General features: G+C 40.8%; 1 protein-coding gene across 1 annotated transcript; it reads right to left on the bottom strand.

Moving 5' to 3' along the window:
• Nucleotides 1–193: 193 nt before the first annotated feature.
• POMP (proteasome maturation protein) lies at nucleotides 194–17,389 on the bottom strand. The gene is made up of 6 exons (XM_040448116.1): nucleotides 17,266–17,389; nucleotides 14,357–14,454; nucleotides 11,905–11,965; nucleotides 8,726–8,827; nucleotides 4,658–4,751; nucleotides 194–1,025 (listed from the first exon to the last, which is right to left on the bottom strand). The coding sequence occupies exons 1-6, from the start codon at nucleotides 17,356–17,358 to the stop codon at nucleotides 958–960; spliced, it is 516 nt and encodes a 171-aa protein (XP_040304050.1). The 5' UTR covers nucleotides 17,359–17,389; the 3' UTR covers nucleotides 194–957.
• Nucleotides 17,390–20,243: the final 2,854 nt, after the last annotated feature.

Below are 20,243 nucleotides of genomic sequence, written 5' to 3'. Positions count from 1 at the left end.
TATTCAGTAATAACTTTTTTTATGACATAGAAGGCTACTGTTTCAATATAAATTATGAGTTTTTAAAATCATCTTCATTTGGCACTTTTATTATCAAAATATATTTCTTATTAGTGAAAGATGACCCATTTGCTAATTAAATCTAAAATTCTTTAATTTTTGTATACCAGGTTCATAAAGAATATCTCATAAGAAAGAACAACCATAGCGAAGGTTTATTTTTAAATAAATTATTATGGGATTTGTTCATGGATACATAGTATGTGTGTACATGAATATTCTGATTATTTTTCAATTTAAGCATCTTGTGATATATAAATCTATGTGGTACAACAGTTTAATCAGCATATCCTGGTTGCTTTATTTAATTTTTCACGTTAAAGACAAGACCGAAATCAAAACCTCTGAACTTCTACTTTCCAACCTCAAAGAATAGCTATAATTCTAAAATAGCATCAATACAGCCAATATTATTCTTCTGAATATTAATGAGCTACACTGAAACAAGGTAAAATATAAATACCTTGCTTTGTACTTAATTTGAAGTGTTGCCACTAAAATCAATTACAGATGTTTATTCTGAAAGACATTACTATGAAGGTTGCAGACTCCAATGCTGATAATGGTTTCAGAACTAAATTTATATAATACCCAAACAACAGGTTGCACTGTACACCTGTAGACAGTTTTAAAATACTCCTTAGCAACAATTTTTTAAAGATATAGAAGGCTACTGTTTTCATATAAATTGGGAGTTTTAAAAGCATCTCCCTTTAGTGCTTTCAATTGTCACATGGCAATAAACCAAAGACCCAAATAATTTCAAATGATCACAGATACTATTTAGGCAAGAATTCTCAGATGTCAGTACTTTTAATGTTGTGTACATCAAATTATAGTAAAAAAAGGACTATAAACAAGATGCAGTCCCTCTATTTTCATGAACAGCACAAGAGATTACAGTAAACCCAGTTTATATTCCACCATCAAGTGTGGCTCTCCCATTAGTTCACTTTGTGACGGGTCTGAAAACAAACAAAAACAAACATATTAAAGATTCTCAAAAAAAGATAAATTCCATGATTCCACTCACATGAAAATCTAGAACAGGCAAAACTAACATGAAAGAAGACAGACGAGCAGTTGCCTGGGGCCAAAGGTGAGAAACTGACTGCAAAAGGAGCAAGCAGACTTTCTGGGGTGATAAACATTTTATATCTTGACTGGGGGGACACTTACACAGCAGTACACATTTGCTAAAATTCACAGAATATACAGTTAAAATGAGAGCATTCTATTGTATGTCAATTATACCTCAATACAGTTGACTGTTAAGCAGACAAACAAAAACAACAACAGATTGAAAACGTTCTTCTTTTTCAAAGCTCCGAAGTTTTCCAGAGGCTTCCCAGAAACAATCTCTAATCAAGAAATTGATCAGTCTCTTAATCTAGTTTGCAAAAACGTTTTATTTCTATTGTTTTGTACTCTCTTCCATACACAAACATAAATCAGAATCCTAGACCAAGAAAAATTTTAAAATCTTCACTCATTTTTAGAGATGAGTCAGACAAAAGACTTATTTTAACCATACAATACACCTAGAAGAGCTTTTAAAATTAATACTAACAGTAAGTTGCAAAATAACAAAGCCTTTTTCCATTTCTGTCCCCTACTCCACAAACAGGATAAAAAAACCCCAATGAACTAGACTGTAAAATCAGTTTGTAAAAATAAATAAACCACCCACATTAAAATAATGATTACAGCTCTGGATGTTTCCTCGCTGGATCTCCTAAGAGACTAGAGATTACTGTGTCACATCAGTTCAGTCATCTATATACTCTCTGCACTCATCGCACCATAAAGCAGCCTTAACAACAACTGACGCTGCTGTAATTATTAACAACAGAGTAAACTGCTATGTATGTAACAGGCATTCAAAATCTAAACTTATTAAAAAAAAATGCCTGCACAGGAGTACAAAGGATAGGCAAAGATGTTTGCCTACAGCACTGTTTCATGTGAATAAGTGAAAAAAGATAAGCAACCATCAATAAATGCACTGAGGTATCACGCATACTGTTAAGATAGACCCAGTATACCTGTTGTGTTAAAAAAACAAAAACAAAACACTAAGCAAGACCAAAGATTTCTGGTTATATATATTTGTACGAAGACATACAGGAAAAAGTCTGGAAGGAAATACACTAAATATAAATAGCAAGTAAATGAAGAACAAAAGAGAAATGGGTTTGGGGGTAATCATGGAGGACTTGAGTTTCAGCTGTCATGTTTTAAATCGTTAAAGAATACGTTAATTTGTATAATGACGACTTTCTTTTAAACCGTTTTAAACTTTGAGTTTAATAAAGTACATGCTTATTAAATAAGTCACTTCCACCAGAAAACAGCACGCCACATAAGCAGGGCGATGGCCTGTGACTCCAACGTCTGCTGTGAGACCATGAGGGAGGACTGAGCCTCTCCATCAGGCTGTTTAACCACCATCAAGTGAGGGAACTAGAGTAAACAGAAATCCCCTTTCAGCATTAAAAGTCTTGTTTTGACTTTACTATTGCCCTCCTCATATTCCCTTCCCTTCCTCGTAAAACGTGCAGAATTTTCTTGGCCAAGTACTCCCTGATGAGCAAGCAAAACTTCATCACCTCCAACACTGAACTCAAAACCTCCAGTCACATAGGTCTTCTTAACACACTCTTATGTGTGTTGAGACAATTCTCCATGCGTCTCTCATGCTTCTTGTAAGCCTTGGATACACAGCCTGCCTTTGTTCTAGACTCTCTGTCCAAAGTTGTTACTACAGTGAACAGACTAAGAAGACGACAAAGATCGTGTCTCCTCTGGAGCACAGAACAGGAAGCCTTACTGCCTATTGTAAAAGGTTCAGATGCCCTTACCTGGGGGTTCCTCTACCTGTAACAAAATACGTAACATATGCAGCATCACCTGACCTTCTTGCTGCTCTGTGGGAGCTGGGGCTCGGGGAACCAACCAGAAAGCTGACACTCCAGCTACTACTACTGCTCTTAGTAATAAACTGTTGTCTCTAGGAATCTTGTCTTCTGCCCGGATTCATGAAACCATGGCAGGCTAACCTGTTAGCTTCTAGATAGGACAACATCAGAGTTCTTCAGCTGTTCTCTCAGGTTACAGACCCTGAACACACTGCTTCTACCTCTACTTTATCAACTAATTCATACATCTTCTAGGAATCAGGTTATGTGTCATATTCCCAAAAGTGCCTCTCTCTCCTACTCAACAACAAACTCTACCCCTATCCCTTTTTATTCCTAGAATTTATCACAATTTGCAATTATATGTCTGTGTTTAACTGTTTAACGTTTACCTCCTGCCTTAGAAAGCACAGTTTGTTTTTGTTTTTTTTTAATTTTTTTTTAATGTTTATTTATTTTTGAGACAGAGAGAGACAGAGCATGAACGGGGGAGGGGCAGAGAGAGAGGGAGACACAGGATCGGAAGCAGGCTCCAGGCTCTGAGCCGTCAGCACAGAGCCCGACGCGGGGCTCGAACTCACGGACCGCGAGATCATGACCTGAGCCGAAGTCGGAAGCTCAACCGACTGAGCCACCCAGGCGCCCCAGCACAGTTTGTTTTTTTACCATTGTATATTCAGAGCCTAGCTCAGTGCCTGATACATAGTAAATATATAACTGAGTACATGCTCAACAAGCATCTCTCACTTTCTTTACACAAACTTACAGGAGGTGATTTTTAAGTAAATGTGTTCTTATGACTAATTTAAAATGCAAGATAGAAAGATGCAGACATGAACAATCACCTTGCTAACTTAAAATGAGGTGTAAGTTCAATGTAAAAAGCTTAGGGATTCCAGGTTTTCCTGCATTCAAACAGTTCCCTCAGGAAAGATTCTCGAAGGGCAGGCTCACTAGACTTCTGTTGTGTCCACAGCATTTCCTCACCGGATCTCAGCAGCCAAGCAAAACTAGTATAATTTAATCCTGTTGGGTTTTTCTGTTTCTCCTGAACCGCCGGGGCAAAACGAGCAGAAACAACACCAGACAGAATTATATTTGTTTATCTTCCTCAGGAGCAAAAAAATAGGGGATGCTGCATGTATGGTTCTTACTTAAAAGTCATTTATCTCATACATGCTACAATTATCCAAGGAATTTTGTTAAAAATGACAGATTCTTCTTCCTATTCACCACCTACAGTAGCACAAAAATTCTTTGGGGGTGGGAGGCAATTTTTAAGGAAAAATTTTCTTATTTTTTCTAGTCCTTTTAAAAACTAGTCGTGTCCCACAAATATTTTAAATACTGAAACAACAATCATTGCTCAAGCTACCCTAACAATACTATGTTAGACTCACACATTAGTCTATGTCTGCAGGACATGAAATGAAAAGACTATCATTAGTTGATTCATAGTAACTATAACCTTGACACTCCACAAAGAACTTTCACCTTTAAAAACCAGTTCAAGAACAGTTATTACCATTAAATTTTGTCTGATTGCAATGAATAAACACAAGTGAATCCAATGAGCTGTAAGGGCCATATGGATGAGGACAGGACACTGTGGGTTTTGTTTGCTACCATTGCCTTGTACATTATTAGGGCTCCATAAAAAGGTGCTGAATGACACTTACCATTAAGAATATCTTCAAATCCAATAGTCTCATCATTACCCCTCAAAATATCCAGTGAAAGGTTTGAGCTTGGAAGAAATGGAAGACGCTGAGCCTTCAGGAAAAATATGAAAGGGCAAGATTAGAGAAAACCAAAGGGGGGGAAAAACAATAAATAATCTAACTTCTTGCTCTTCATTCTTTATTTGTAAAATTCACAAAACTAAATAAACAGTTTAACCAGTGGGGGGAAAAAACCAAATAGCAGTTCATATTTTAGACCCAAACCAAATTTTTTAAAATTCCTCAAAACTTTACTCAAAATATGTAAAGACCCTGAAAATTAGAGTTATTAACACTATTAGTTTTATTAACACTTAATAATTCCATCAGGTTTGCACATATTTTGGGGCTTTGCTTCTGTCATACACATGACGACATGCAAAAATCCCAGAGCCTAACGCCATAATCTAGTTCCAAATAAAGGTGGGATGATCAAATTCCTGAAGAAATCCCAGCTTAGTAAGAATACTACTCTACTTAGCAAACTGATGACTTCACTCTGTATGTTGTTTCATATTTCATATTGCTCATAGTAAAAATGTAAGTTATGGCCCTTTAAAACAGTACTGGTAACCAGAAAGGAAGGTCAAAGTCACTTGTGAGGCCTTTAAAAAACACAGTAACATCGGGCACTGGGGTGGCTGAGTCGGCTAAGCCCCCGGCTCTTGATTTTGGCTCAGATCACAATCTCATGGTTCATGAGTTCGAGCCCCACATTGGGCTCCGTGCTGGCAGTGCAGAGCCTGCTTGGATTCTCCCTCCCTCCCTCTCCCACTCTCGCTCTCAAAATAAATGAATGAACTTTAAAACAAAACAAAACAAAAAAAACCACGATACCATTCTGAACTAGCAGTATCTACTTTTTTCAAGTACCGTATTTTTTTTAACTTTTTTTTTTAATTTTTTTTAACGTTTATTTATTTTTGAGACAGAGAGAGACAGAGCGTGAACAGGGGAGGGGCAGAGAGAGAGAAGGAGACACAGAATCTGAAACAGGCTCCAGGCTCTGAGCTGTCAGCACAGAGCCCGACGCGGGGCTCGAACTCACGGACCGTGAGATCATGACCTGAGCCAAAGTCGGATGCTTAACCAACTGAGCCACCCAGGTGCCCCCTTTTTTTTTTTTAATGTTTATTTATTTTGAGACAGAGAGAGAGCAGGAGAAGGGCAGAGAGAGAGCGAGAGACAGAGAATCCCAAGCAGGCTCCGTGCTGTCAGCACAGAGCCTGACACAGGGTTTGAACTCACAAACCGTGAAATCGTGACCTGAGTTGAAATCAAGAGTCGAATGCTTAACCGACTGACCCACCCAGGCGCCCCTTCAAGTAAAGTATCAAGCATAGGATCTGCACCCTGGTTTGTAAGCGTAGCAGAGAAAGCACGGGTTGTAGAGCCAGTGGTATCTGGATCCAGACTGTTTTAGGACTCACCATTACTCTGGCTTCGTAGAAGTACCTGATCTGTCTCACTCTTGGTTTCCTCATCTGGGAAACAGGATACTATCACCTTCCTCTCAAACTGGCGGAACGGTGTGGTGTAAAGTATGTATTTGGTATAGTCGTTGGCACATACTTGGTATTCGATGAACTTTTATACAAGCAAACCAAATTTTCAAGTTCTGTGTTCTCTGTTAGTCGTAAGATTAGTTTGGATATTAACAAAAGAATACCAAGAGTGATGGTCCGTGACCATATGATACCAGTATTTTAAAGTAACCATGACTTTGAAATCTCAGGGCATTAAGATTATCTCCCCCAAGAAAATATAACCAGACTAAAACTATTTTTAATTACTAATGGCTTATAGAATTTAGGATGAAAAAATCTCTAGGTTGACAAATGTATGTATGTATGTATGTATTTTTTGTTTGTTTGTTTTTGTTTTTTAAAGGAAAGTAGGGAAGACAGAGGAAGAGACAAAAATGGAGCTTTAAGTTAAATCAGAGAGTAAGGGGCCTGGTAGGTACAGTTTGATCAGACACAGTCCTGAGAAAGCACCAAAAGCAGGAAGGAGCAGGCAGTTGTTATATTTCCCAATAAGCGAGAACCACAACAGCACAAGGATAAGGGAAAAAGGCGGGGCGGGGGACAGAATTCTGGACGAGGATTTTTGGATTAAATGGAATTAAAAGTTTAGGCCCAAAATATGAGCAATATGTAACTGGAATCTGAGTAGCAGGAAAATAAAAGGGAAACGAACAATTCTGTGCCAAACATATGTTGTATTTAATCTTCAGAGTTACCCTAATAACCCGACAGTGTTGTTCCTGTTAACTCCATTTCACATTAAAAACAAACACAAGATCTGGGGCTCAGAAAGGTCTCTAACTTGTTTAAGTTCTTAAGACTGGTAGGCAGTGGAGCCAAGATTCACATCCAGGTTACTGTTAGAGCCACACATGCTCTTTCGGAGCTTGATCCTTGGAAAAAAGTTCTAAAACAGCTTCCAGGACGACTCAGCCAACACAGTTGCTGGCATTAATAGAATTTGTTGAAAAAGACACAGTAGTAGGAAGAACACGTGCAAAAGCCAAAAGGCCAGAAAAAAAGCTAGGACGCTGAAAGTAGTTTCAGGAGGCTACGAAGTACACTGGAGAACAAGGAGAGGCCAGTTCAGGAGCACAGCCACATTACAGGGTCAGAGAATTATTCTGAGGGCAAAGTGAGGGGAGTGCCACGATCAACTCTGTATTTTACAAAAATTACGTGGCTACAGCATGTACAATGGACTGGAGGGCAGCAGGGGTGGGTGTCGCACTGATCCAGACGAAGCACAGTAGGGGATCAAAACCAATGCAGAAGCGATGGTGTCAACGTGTAATTGACTGGACGGTGGGAGGCAGGGTGGTGGGTGGGGACAGGTGCCGCTTGAGACAACCAAGGCTAATGCTGCAATCTCTGCCTTAGGTAGCAACCTAGTCACACGTGACACACAGTATGTGCGGCATAAGGAGTTCTTCTGTACTCACACATGTGAAATGTGAAGTGCCCGTGGGACTTACAACTGGAGAAGCCTACAGGTTTACAGCTCATGAGAATTAAAACTTGGGAGTCATCAACATATACATGATACCTAAAGTCACAGGAATAGGTAGGAAATAATAGGATGAGAAGAGGACTGGAGACGGGAACTAACAAACCTGGTATTGCAAGACGCAGAAGAAAAAAGCAAAAGGAACCTACGCAGAAATACCCGAGAAGGCGATTTCAGACAGGAAGGAGTATCAGGAAAAGTGTGGTGTCCTAAAAGCCAGGGGAAGAAGGAAGGAGTCATTGGTATTACACACCACAGGGAGACCAGACGTCCACACTGTTCAGGAGCACTTTCACTGGTGATGGAAGCCAGGAAACACTGGGTTGGGTGGACAGGAGGCAAAGGCACATACGCAGCAAACAGGCAAGTCTACGACACTAACCTGGCAAAAGTACATTTAGTGAGCGAGAAGTTGCTATAAAGGGACTGATACAACATTTGGGTTGTTTTAAAAGACAGAAAAGGTTGGGATGCACATAAACACTGCTGAGGAGTCTGAGCAAGTAGACGGAGAGGATGAAGACATCAGCTACAGAAAGGATCCACGAAAACAGAATTCTCTGACGTGGTGTGAGAGGGCAGAACCTAGAACACAGGTCGAGACAGTTCTTACACCTGGAAGGACATTTCTGAAGATCTTATTCTTTAGCAACAGGCGTACGTACCCAGCTATATGCAAACTGCCTGCTACACACCACCACATGGATATTTCTAGAGGCATTTCAAATTCAATGTAACCCTCCAAAAAGAAAAACATGAAAGCAGATGCAGGTAAGTTTTGGCACTGAGCTCTTAATTTGAAGTCTTCCGCTTAATGTCTTCTTTTTTTTCTGTATAAAGTAGGACTCGGGGTCCTATCCTAAAAGGGGACAAAGTAGAATAGGCTGTAGAGAAGAGAAGGTAAGGTTTATAGGGCTATGACTAGGGAAGAGTCCTTCCAGTCCATAGCAACACACAGGTGGAATGTATCATAGCTGACATGCACAAACTCACCTGCTGCACTGCCTTGAATTCCATTTGTAATTTGAGTGGAGCAAACAGACCCTGGATGTTTCTCAGTGTGGAAAAATTCATTTTATCTTGGTTGAGCTGGAACTACACAGGACAACAACGGAAGTTGAAAGGTTACACTCAACACTCTGCTTTCAAAACTTCATTGATACATGTATAACACAACACTTAGACAAAGCATTTTACTATCCATAACTGAAATAAAAACAAAACACTTTTGTTAATAAAGTTTAGAGTACGTACGTCTGTTTTATCCAGCATGCAGGTATAGGGTACTTCACTAACGTAAAATTACCCCTAAAACTTGGATTTACAAAACTTTAGATAAAGAATGTTTTTCACATTGCAAAAATACATTTACAAAACGTTTCAGTGCTTTTGATTAGAATTCCCGCAAAACTGGTAAAACACAGAAAGGTATAAATAACCTGAGATCCAGAAATAGTTACATACAAGTGACAAAAATGGTGAATTTCTCAGTATGAAAATATACAATTCAAAGGATTTCACAGAAGAAATAATCACACCCATTATACCACCCTGTTAACTAGGCTATAATGTTTAAACTCCACTCTTTGGAGTAGTAGATTCCTGGGGGGTAGGGATCCGAAACTCTAAAGTCTGTCCAGTTTGCATTGGGTGCTAATAAGGAATTTTTTTTTTCTGGAATCATATTTTTACTAAACATTGATATTACTTGTAAAAAACTTTGACAATTTAATGTACTTCAGGCAAAATGAATCAACTCCATTCATGGATTCTAATCATACAGTTTCCTAAAATGGCTCTTAGGGGTAGCGGATATGATTTGCAGACAGACTGCTACAAAGGTCTGTGTAAGTTAACTATAGTAAGGTAAAGGGACCTGTGTGATCATTTTTTATTATACTACATTCTCTTGGTAAGATTTTAAGTCATGGCAGGGGCAGGGTAAGAAATTTTAATCAAATACCTACTGAGAGATTAGTGCCCACTGAGACACAACCTGGGGCCATATACGTGAAGTCTAAAGGATATTAAGCAATATGGTTTTTAACTACTGTAGCTGGAATGCAAAATTTTAACAGATGGTCCTTAGAGAAAATATGCAATATTTCATTAGGGGTATATAATCTGAAGTTCTCACTGAAGGGTTTCCTTTAAATACTGAATTAAGTAAATACAGTTTTATGTAAAAGATTCAATTTTACAAACTTTGATGAATGTATCCACCTTATAATATGCTGTCAAACTGCAATTATCAGTCAACATATACTTAATCACTAACAACCACATGCAAAATTAGAATTAGGCTCTGTGGCAATGTACGACAACCAGTCTACCACGGAGAAGGTTGTATGATCGAACTGGGAAAACATTACATACAGATCAGGACTTCTCAACCCCTGGCGCTACTGACATCTTGGGCTACGTAATTATCTGTCGTGGTGCACGGGGACAGTCCTGTACACTGTAAGATGTTTAGCAGCATCCCTGGCCTCCGTCCAACTGATGCCACTACCAAAGATCCTTCTTCCCCAACCCTTGTGACAATTAGACCTTTTCAAATGTCCCCTGGAGGAGGCAAAATCATTCCTAGTTGACAACCACTGGTATGAATAACGATGGCCATCTTCCCTATCGTTACTATAGCTCCCAATCATGGAGAGCTACTTTAAGTCAGCATGTGCCAAGTCATGGCTATTACTAACTCCATTATACAGATGAAGAAACTAAGACTTAAAGAGAAATTAAGAAACTTGCCAAGTTCACTTAGCTGCTAAGTATGGTACCAAGAATTCAAACCTGGATAGTTCAATTACACAACCTGTGCTGAAGGATTTATAACAGAAAGTGCCAGACAATTTCAAGAGATTCCCACTACCTGGTTAAGTGATTAAGGAGACTACACAGAGGTAGCACATAGAAGCTGAGTCTCAAAACAACTATATGATTTTTTAACTCTTCATCTGGGCCAGTCTCACTCAGAGTTGTCCAAGTTTCTCTTAACATGTATTGCCCAGAAGTGAACCAATATTCCAAATAATACTTGGGAAAGTGAGACTGTCTCCTCCCTTGATTTGAGTGAGCCCCATCTTATTAATAACAACATTGCACCATCTTCCTGAAGTAATAAGACCCCTCTTTATTCTTGCTCTGAACGTGTATTTAGAAACCCTGTAAGCTGCCTTACAACATCCATCCAGGCTATACTCCCTTTGGAGTGACTGATCTAAAACTATTCAAATGTCTGCTCTCTAAAGCCTTCCACTAGCCATATGCACAAGTGGTTGCTCCGTCTTCGTCCTCTATAGCATTTTATATAGCCCCTCTCCACTGCCTGTCCTCCCGTTAAATTTTCAGCCCCTCCAGGATGGGGATTATGTCATATTCCTCTGTGTACCTACTATACCACATAAGAGGATATGTCCCTCAGTACCTTGGAGGTGCAGGGCTTGAGAAAGAGGTCAAGGCTAGAGATAAGGATTTGGAGATCAATAGCAAAAATGGCAGAGCAACAATATGAAAGAAAACAGGATCATCAAATGGGGAAATATTATGAGAGGAATGGTGGATTGGCTTTCAGAAATGTCCATAAAGGGGCACCTGGCTCGGCTGGTAGAGCATGCGACTCTTTTTTTTTTTTTTTTATTTTAATTTTTTTTTTCAACGTTTATTTATTTTTGGGACAGAGAGAGACAGAGCATGACTGGGGAGGGGCAGAGAGAGAGGGAGACACAGAATCGGAAACAGGCTCCAGGCTCTGAGCCATCAGCCCAGAGCCCGACGCGGGGCTCGAACTCACGGACCGCGAGATCGTGACCTGGCTGAAGTCGGACGCTCAACCGACTGCGCCACCCAGGCGCCCCAAGCATGCGACTCTTAATCTGAGGGTCATGAGTTCAAGCCCCATGCTGGGCGTGGAGCCTAGTTAAAATTTAAAAAAGAAAAAAAAAGAAACATCCATAAAAAAGACAAAAGAAGGAATGTGTAGAGCTTTAGTGAAGCAGTATAATGATAATTTGAAGCCTACTCTACCAGGATACTGAAAATAAGTCCTCATATTCTTCATGGTCAAATGCTCAAAATCAAAAATGTCTTAATAAATGAAACCACATAAGTATTACTAAAACTATTCTTCTACTAGAGAAGAAAAGTAAAAATACAAGTAACATACTTACATTTTTTTCTGATAATTCAAGAGGATGACTAGGCAAAAGTTCATTTTTCACACAAGGAAGGCTGAAAATAAACATTTAAAAGGTAGATGATAAATCACTCAATCCCTAAAGCTCAAAATCACATCTATCAATGCGTTTATCTATAACAGAATGCCACAAGGGACTTTTGGGGGACGATGACACTCTGCATCCTGACTGTGACAGTGGTTACAGAAACTGATACATGTGTTAAAATTCATATAACTATGAATTGTAACATAATGAATTATAACGAGTTATATAACATTAAGAGAAAAAAAGTCAAATCTACTATATAACTGTTTTAAAATGTACCAATTATAGATACTAGTAGTCAATTAACTAGGGAGAGCCCTTCAAAAAACAGTGTTTAAACGATGTCCTATTATCTAGAAGAAATTTAATAAAGTATGTTTAAAACTACTATTATTTGATGACGTGCTTCCTTTACTATACAAAATATCTACACCCCTTCTGTTTAGGTCTAATACATATTCAATATTTAACGTATCTTTAATAAACACATGTTGAACAATGTGTTTCACATTTACTGAACACCTAGTATGTAAGGTCACACGCTGCTAGAACCAGACCACTGGTCTTTATCACCCTAGATATATAAAGATAACTATTCTTATTGCCAAAACAGGATTTGAAAGCTGAAAGAAACCACAGAAATCCTGCAACAACCATTTACTGAATACTGTCTTTGTACAGAAGTATCCTACAAGTGGAATTTGAAAATGGTTCTGTTCACAGCAATCTTATAGTCTAACCAGGAAGAAAAAGGAGCATTTAATGTGAAAATAAATAAATAACAAATCATCAGAACTTGGTCACTGACTAACTCGTGAACTTGATTACACTATGCCATAAATCAAATTATATTCTCTAATTCCAAAGACTATAAACTGCATCTTTCACTATAAAATGGAAAGACAATAATAACAAGGCATCATATCTGTCCCCAGACACCAGTATTAGAACAACATTCTATTATAGCAGGACCTAAATATCTTAAAGTTACATATAGAATTCAAAATTCAGATGCTACTCTTATTGGATTAAGCAGAAAGGCAACCTGCCAAGAAGTACTAGAAATCGAGACCTAAACATATAGAAACCTGGAAGAAATCAAGGGTACAACTGTGCACTGAGGGTAGAGAAGAAAAATAACAACGGCTGACACTTACTAAGAACTTACTAATGTCAGGGACTGTTCTATTTTTCATGTACTAACTCATTTATTCCTCAAAATAAGGTTTATACTATTAACAGCCCTATTTCACATACAAAGACTCTGAGAAATAGAGCAATTAAGTAACCTGCTCAAAGTCATACATCTAGTAAAGAGCGGATCAAAACCCAGGCGGCCTAGTCCGGAGTTAATTCTGTATCTGCTGTGTTCTAGTGTCTCCCAGAGAATTACTCCAGTAGGAAATAAGATAAGGACACAATGGCTTTCCAAGTCAGCAGTAGCAAAAAGGAGAATCCTAGCAAATCATGCTCCTGGGTGACAGCTCCTAGAAGGAGGCCCTAATCTGGGAACCCACTACCGTTAAAACATTTCTTCATTACAGAAAACATCCACTGAATGGATAAAGAAGATGTGGTACACAAACACACAATACTCACACACACACTGGAGTATTACTCGGCAATCAAAAAGAATGAAATCTGGCCATTTGCAACCACGTGATGGAACTAGAGGGTATTACAGTAAGCGAAGTCAGTCAGAGAGAGACAAATATCACAGGACTGCACTTATATGAGGACTCTAAGATACAAAACAGATGAACACAAGGGAAGGGAAGCAAAAATAATATAAAAACAGGGAGGGGGACAAAACATAAGAGACTCTTTTTTTTTTTTTAACGCTTATTTATTTTTGAGACAGAGAGAGACAGAGCATGAACGGGGCAGGGTCAGAGAGAGAGGGAGACACAGAATCTGAAACAGGCCCCAGGCTCTGAGCTGTCAGCACAGGGCCCGACGCAGGGCTCGAACTCATGCGAGATCGTGACCTGAGCTGAAGTCGGACGCTTAGCCGACTGAGCCACCCAGGCGCCCCAAGAGACTCTTAAATATGGAGAACAAACAGAGGGTTACTGGAGAGGTTGTGGGAGGGGGGATGGGCTAAATGGGAAGGGGCATTAAGGAATCTACTCCTGAAATCACTGTTGCACTATATGCTAGCTAACTTGGATATACATTAAAGAAGTAAATTAAATAAAAATTAAAGAAAAACAAAAACAAAAAACATCCACGCCCACACTCACCCAGTCTAAGGTATATTACTTGCTATGTCCCCAATTAAATATATATTTATGGCCTATCAAAATATTTAAAGAATACTGTGAAAAAGAATTCACAGAAACATTTTATTACAACAAAGTCAAAGTCACAATTCCGCCCCTCCCCCCCGCCCATATACCCTTTTCGAAGAAGATCATGACTTTCAAAAGGTCCACTTGCTGAAAGTTCAGTAACTGGAATACTGTCCTTTAGCTGAGATCCAAGTCCTCTGGCATTCTACGACACAACCAAAAACACCATTAAATACAAAAAACTTTTTAAAACTTACACTGAACATCTATGTAAAAAACTGTTTAAGCATTAGACAAAAAAATAAAGTCTCTGCCCTCAAAGAGCCCATAGTCTAGACAATTGTGATGAGACTTAGCATTATGGTAGGGTGATCATACATGGTACACTAAATAATATCAAACTTGGGAGTAGGTAGGATCCCTGAGTTGATCTCTGAATACTGTCATATTGAAAGGCATTCTAGGAAAAAAGAACACAGGTAAAAGAAAGAGACATAAATGAATACGCTACAAGTAGTCTGAGATAACTCCATGTCTCAGTGAGGCAGAGGTAAAGGCAGACTGGCAAAATGGAAAAAGGCTCGAACATGAGAAGAAATTCAGGTTTTATTCTGAAATTGAGAGAGCCTCTGAAGGTTCTGGCATGATCAGAATTACTTTCATCAGAAAGATTCTTCCCCTAGGTTGAAATGATTAGCACAGAATGAAAAAAAGTCGAGGGCAGAATCCTGGAAACCACTATTCCTTAAAAAAGCACAAGGAAATGGGGTTAAGAATGAATAGAATGGCTAGAAGAATGAAGTCACAGAAGCTAAGAAAAAAAGGGACGTTCAGAAAGTATTTGGTTTCTGAAAGAGGGTACACCCTATGAAAACTAAACCTAATCAGCATAATGTAAACAAAACCAAAGACTCACAGTACATTGGGTACTACCGTATTATCACCCTCCACATCTACGCTATAAGACATTTAATCAAAAAAAATTCAATAATTATATTTAAATATAAAAACCATTTAATAATCAGCAGGTGATTTATTAAACACCCATTATGTGTCAGGTATTCTGGTAGATGCTGAATGGACACCTTCCCCAGGGTTGAGTCTAATGAAGATAAATCAAACAAGCAAATAAAATGCAATAAATGTTACAACAGGGAACACACAAGAGCTAACTTTTAATCACGTGTTGCTCACATACAACAACCCTGTAATTCTGCAGAAAAATGTACAACAGCTACAGGTAGTTTGGTGAGCAGCCTTACACTACTCTAGGAGAAACTACTCTGAGAAACCAGTGTTTTATGTTGACTGTTGGATTTACCCGTGTATTTTATTTGGTCAGGTACTTTATCCTGTCCAGGGTTTCTTCAATCTACCGCCCTACTTCAAGACCTCACACCTGGGTAACCTTAACAGCACTCTGCTGGGTACTGCTGTCTCTAGACTCTTCCACTTTCCAATTCTGCATCTCAAGGTTTTCCTAAAACATATAATCTTCCCCACCAACCTGTTAAAAAAAAAAAACAAAAAAAAACACCACCTTTCACCGATTCACCAATGTCCAGTCTGAAAAACAAAGCCCAATATCCTTATCCTGGAACTCAAGAACCTACACAACAGGTTCCCCAACACAGAAGTCAAGGTTGATCAGGAAACAGAATCTGGAATCTATGTAGTGTGGCCTGTCTCTAACCTCCTACGTGACTATGATCAAGGCATACAATGTCTCTGGCCCCATTTACTTATCCTCCCAGGCACCTGAACTCTTGCCAGGACCAGAGTGGTATGATTCTACCTTACCAAATGTATCTCCTGGTACTTTCCCACCAGGAAAGGAACACTCTCTTCCTCCCAGATTGCTTTATTGTAAAGTAACAGAAGGAAAGTTTCTTCTATGCACAAAGAAAAGGAGAATTCTGATCTCTGGGTTCTACTTTATCATTTCCCCCAATTTCCTTCTGTACAACATCAGGATAGGCACCCGATGTTTCTACTAAAGCAGCAGAGGGGCGCCTGGGTGGCGCAGTCGGTTAAGCGTCCGACTTCAGCCAGGTCACGATCTCGCGGTCCGTGAGTTCGAGCCCCGCGTCAGGCTCTGGGCTGATGGCTCGGAGCCTGGAGCCTGTTTCCGATTCTGTGTCTCCCTCTCTCTCTGCCCCTCCCCCGTTCATGCTCTGTCTCTCTCTGTCCCAAAAAATAAATAAACGTTGAAAAAAAAAATTTAAAGCAGCAGAGAAAACCAAATCTATGAAAAGTATCACTAGTTACACCTCAGAGAGTTTATACAACATCTTCATAATAATCAGCAATATTACCAACACAAGCTTTCTAGATTTAGATGGCCTAGTATCAGAATCAGGGGCCAGGGCGGTTCAGGAGTCTTTCCCAAGCATCACTACTTTTACGTTACAAGGAGAGAAAGGGAGTGGAGGGGGGGAGGGGATGCACTAAAGATACAGACACACGGGGAGTAACAACTGCCTTGATTTTTACCCCTCCAACGTCTGGCACACTACAAGCTCCCAGAAATGTCTGTAAAGGTAAGAGATGAAAAGGAGACTTTCAGCTGTGGGTCTGTTCGCAAAGCAGTTCCGAGGTCGGGGGTGGGCGAGGAGTTCGAGGGCTCTGGGCCCCCAAGGTTCGCCCCTCTGGGGCAGGGTAGTCTGCAGCGCCGCATCACAGGCTGCACTCTCGGATGTGCCAGCTCGGCGCCAACCACGAGGAAGGAGCCGGGGGGTACTGGGGACTTGGGGACGAGGGGGCGCAGACCGAGAGAAGAGAACCAAGCGAAGGGGATGAAACCGAAGCGCTACTCGCGGGACCCGCGCCGAGCCCAGCCCGGACGACAGCCACGAAACCCCCAACCCCGTGACTCGACAGATCATGGCGCCCGAGGCCGGCCTCATCCTCCCGCCGCCGCCGCCACCCCGGGACGAGCCAGGAGGAGGCGGCCTGTTCCTGCCGGGCCAGGGTCCCGAACCCGCCGGGAACTCAGGTCGCCCGGGGGCTCACTCACCATCTTCAACTTGCTCAGTGAACAGCCTCTCAGCCCCGTTACCGTCAGCCGGCCCCACTGCTCACTTCCGTTTCCGGGGTTGCCCCCCCACATCCGCCGGAAGTGCGTCCGTCCGGGCGAGGAAGGAAGGAGGGCGCGGGGCGCCGGGAGGGAGCCGCGCGGGGCCGGGGCTCCCACGCCTGAAGTCCCGAGGGACCCGGGGCCAAGGGCGCAGTAAGGGTGTGGGCTGGGGGGAGGGTGGGGTCGGGACGAGATGTGCCGGAGGGGAGGGAAGACGCGGACCTCCGCTTAATGATAAACATCCACCGTTGGTACAGTATTTTAAGGTATGCAGTGTGCTTTGGTAGATGCATCCCCTTAGTGAATACAAAACCTCGTCCAAGGGGAGACTACATTTTTCGTGAGGGCAAACGAGGCACAGGTGCAATGAATAATTTGCAGCGTTTCAGCTAGAAAAAGGCAAAAGTAGAACACGAGGCTTTGCCAGTTCATTCTTTAAAACCATAGAACGAAGGTCTGCTATGTTCAGAACCCTGTGCGGAGGCTAAGAATATAGAAATGAATCGGGCTGATGTGGTTCCTAGGCAAGAGGAGCAGCGGAACTGCTGGGGGTGGGGCGGGTGACATGGAGCGAAGTACGGATGATAATTACCAACATATATTGGGGCTCTTCTCGCGATAGAATTCTAAGCCCTTTACCTGAATTATCCCCTTTAATCTCTTCAATAATCTTATGAAGTAGGCTCTATTGTTATCTCAACTTTATAGGCAAGGAAAGCAAGACAAAAGAGTTTAAATATGCCCAAGGACCCAATCATCCGTTTTCAAAGCATTATACTGTGTTGCCTTCCAAATATAACGCGATAAAATGGACTCCTACTCTGTTACCATATAATGGGGATAACTTAAAGAATCCTTGGGCTGATACTGAAAGGTAGGAGAGTATGGGAAAGAACATTACTGGCAAATTTGCTTGCGCAAAAACTGAACTGGGAAAAGAGGTCTGTGTGGCCAAAGTTCAGAGAGTATGGAGAGAGTAGTGGGAGATGAGGCTGTGAATAGATGGAGGCAAGTTTATTTTGGAGGCCTCTGTGCCAATTAAGGGTGAGGCTTTATCTTTAAAAACCATTGGAGGATTTCTGGGCGCCTGGGTGGCTCAGACGGTTAAGCGTCCGACGGATCTCACAGTCCGTGAGTTCAAGCCCCTTGTGGGGCTCTGTGCTGACAGCTCAGAGCCTGGAGCCTGCTTCCAATTCTGTGTCTCCCCCTCTCTGCCCCTCCCCTGCTCATGCTCTGTCTGTCTCTGTCTCAAAAATAAATAAAAACATTAAAAAAAAATTTTTTTTTAACCATTGGAGGACTTCTGTCACCTCTAAGGGAGGTGATAAAGTCATGTATGTTATGTATATCCACTTGCCATGGTCCTACAACCTTGAAGTTCCAGGTTTTGAATATTCTGCACTGCTGCCTTTATGTGTCTTCTTCTGGCTTTTCCATGTTTTCCTTGAGATTTGAGTTTGAATGTTTCATTTGCATTTTTTCCTTTCACTCAGTTCCACCTAAGGAGAAATTTTAAAACTGCAGCTCTTAAAAAGAAATTATTTTAAGGTTGTTGATTGCTCACAGTTCAGTCATTACATTTTCGTTGAGCATTTGATTCTGGAGCCAAAGAGAAGAGCCATTTCCCTATACTTGAGATACTTTTATTTTACCGGGGGGTAGAAGTATGGTAAATAAATGTAAATGTGTAGTAGAGAAAGGAGCCGGATCAGAAAGTGGCTGGGAACAGGGAAAACCGGCTTTTGAGGAAGAGGAAATGTGGAAAGGCAGAGGTTTGCAAAAGGGCATGTTGTAATAAGAACAATGAGGAATATTCCCATGCAGTTGGGAGTTCAGGGGGAGCAGGTGGAACAGCATGAAATGAAATTGGAGGGATTGGTTGAGGATAAAATAAAGGGCCCTGTATGGTATCCTGGGGTTTTAGGCTTTATCTTGCAGGGAATAGGCAATAATGGAGGTCTTTTCACAAGACACTTGACATTAAAAACAATTATTCTGGTGGCAGCCTGAGGACTGTACTGGAATTAGGAGAAACTAGGAACCAAGGTACCATTTGGAGTGTTGCAGTAGTTAGAGTCCACAGGGGAAGGAAGGGATGAGAGATTGAAAAGTAGTTAAGGTTTAAAAGTAGCTTTAAAATCGCTTTAAAAAGATGATGAAGTGTTGGGGCGCCTGGGTGGCGCAGTCGGTTAAGCGTCCGACTTCAGCCAGGTCACGATCTCGCGGTCCGGGAGTTCGAGCCCCGCGTCAGGCTCTGGGCTGATGGCTCAGAGCCTGGAGCCTGTTTCCGATTCTGTGTCTCCCTCTCTCTCTGCCCCTCCCCCGTTCATGCTCTGTCTCTCTCTATCCCAAAAATAAAAAAATAAAAAAAAAAACGTTGAAAAAAGAAAAAAAAAAAAAAGATGAAGTGTCAAAAATAAGTCTCCGGTGACTGATAGGATACTATCAGGAGGGCAGCAAGGAGAAAAATCGCCTTCCTTTGAGCCATACACACACCTATATTTATATCCTTTTAAAAGGTTTGTTACAGCATTAACCAATACAAGTCAGTGTTAAGTATGCTCAAGTAGCTTGAAGAATTCAATTAGACTTGACATTAGAATGGTTTAATGTTTACTTAGACTTTATGTAATATCGTTTGGAGGACAGACTATTAGTAATTGTTAACGTCCGCTGAGTAGCTGGCGGCGTTCTTAGTTCTTTACATACATTGTTTCAGTTAATCCTCAATTACTCTGTGAGGTAGGTACTACTATTATTCCCATTTTCCGTAAGAAACAGGCTCACTGTGTACATTGTAAGAGAACAAGTACTCTGTTTCACATTTTGTTGTCTTCCCTGACTTTACTCTTCAGGCTCTCTGGCAAAAATATTTGTTTCGTGCGCATTGTTGGACGTAGCAGAAGAAACCCATCTAG

Source organism: Herpailurus yagouaroundi, unplaced genomic scaffold, assembly GCF_014898765.1.
Source record: "Herpailurus yagouaroundi ecotype Mexico unplaced genomic scaffold, PumYag 197, whole genome shotgun sequence".
NCBI lineage: Eukaryota > Metazoa > Chordata > Mammalia > Carnivora > Felidae > Herpailurus > Herpailurus yagouaroundi.
Note: the sequence above shows the minus strand (reverse complement) of the source record. Positions and strands in the feature narration are given on the sequence as shown.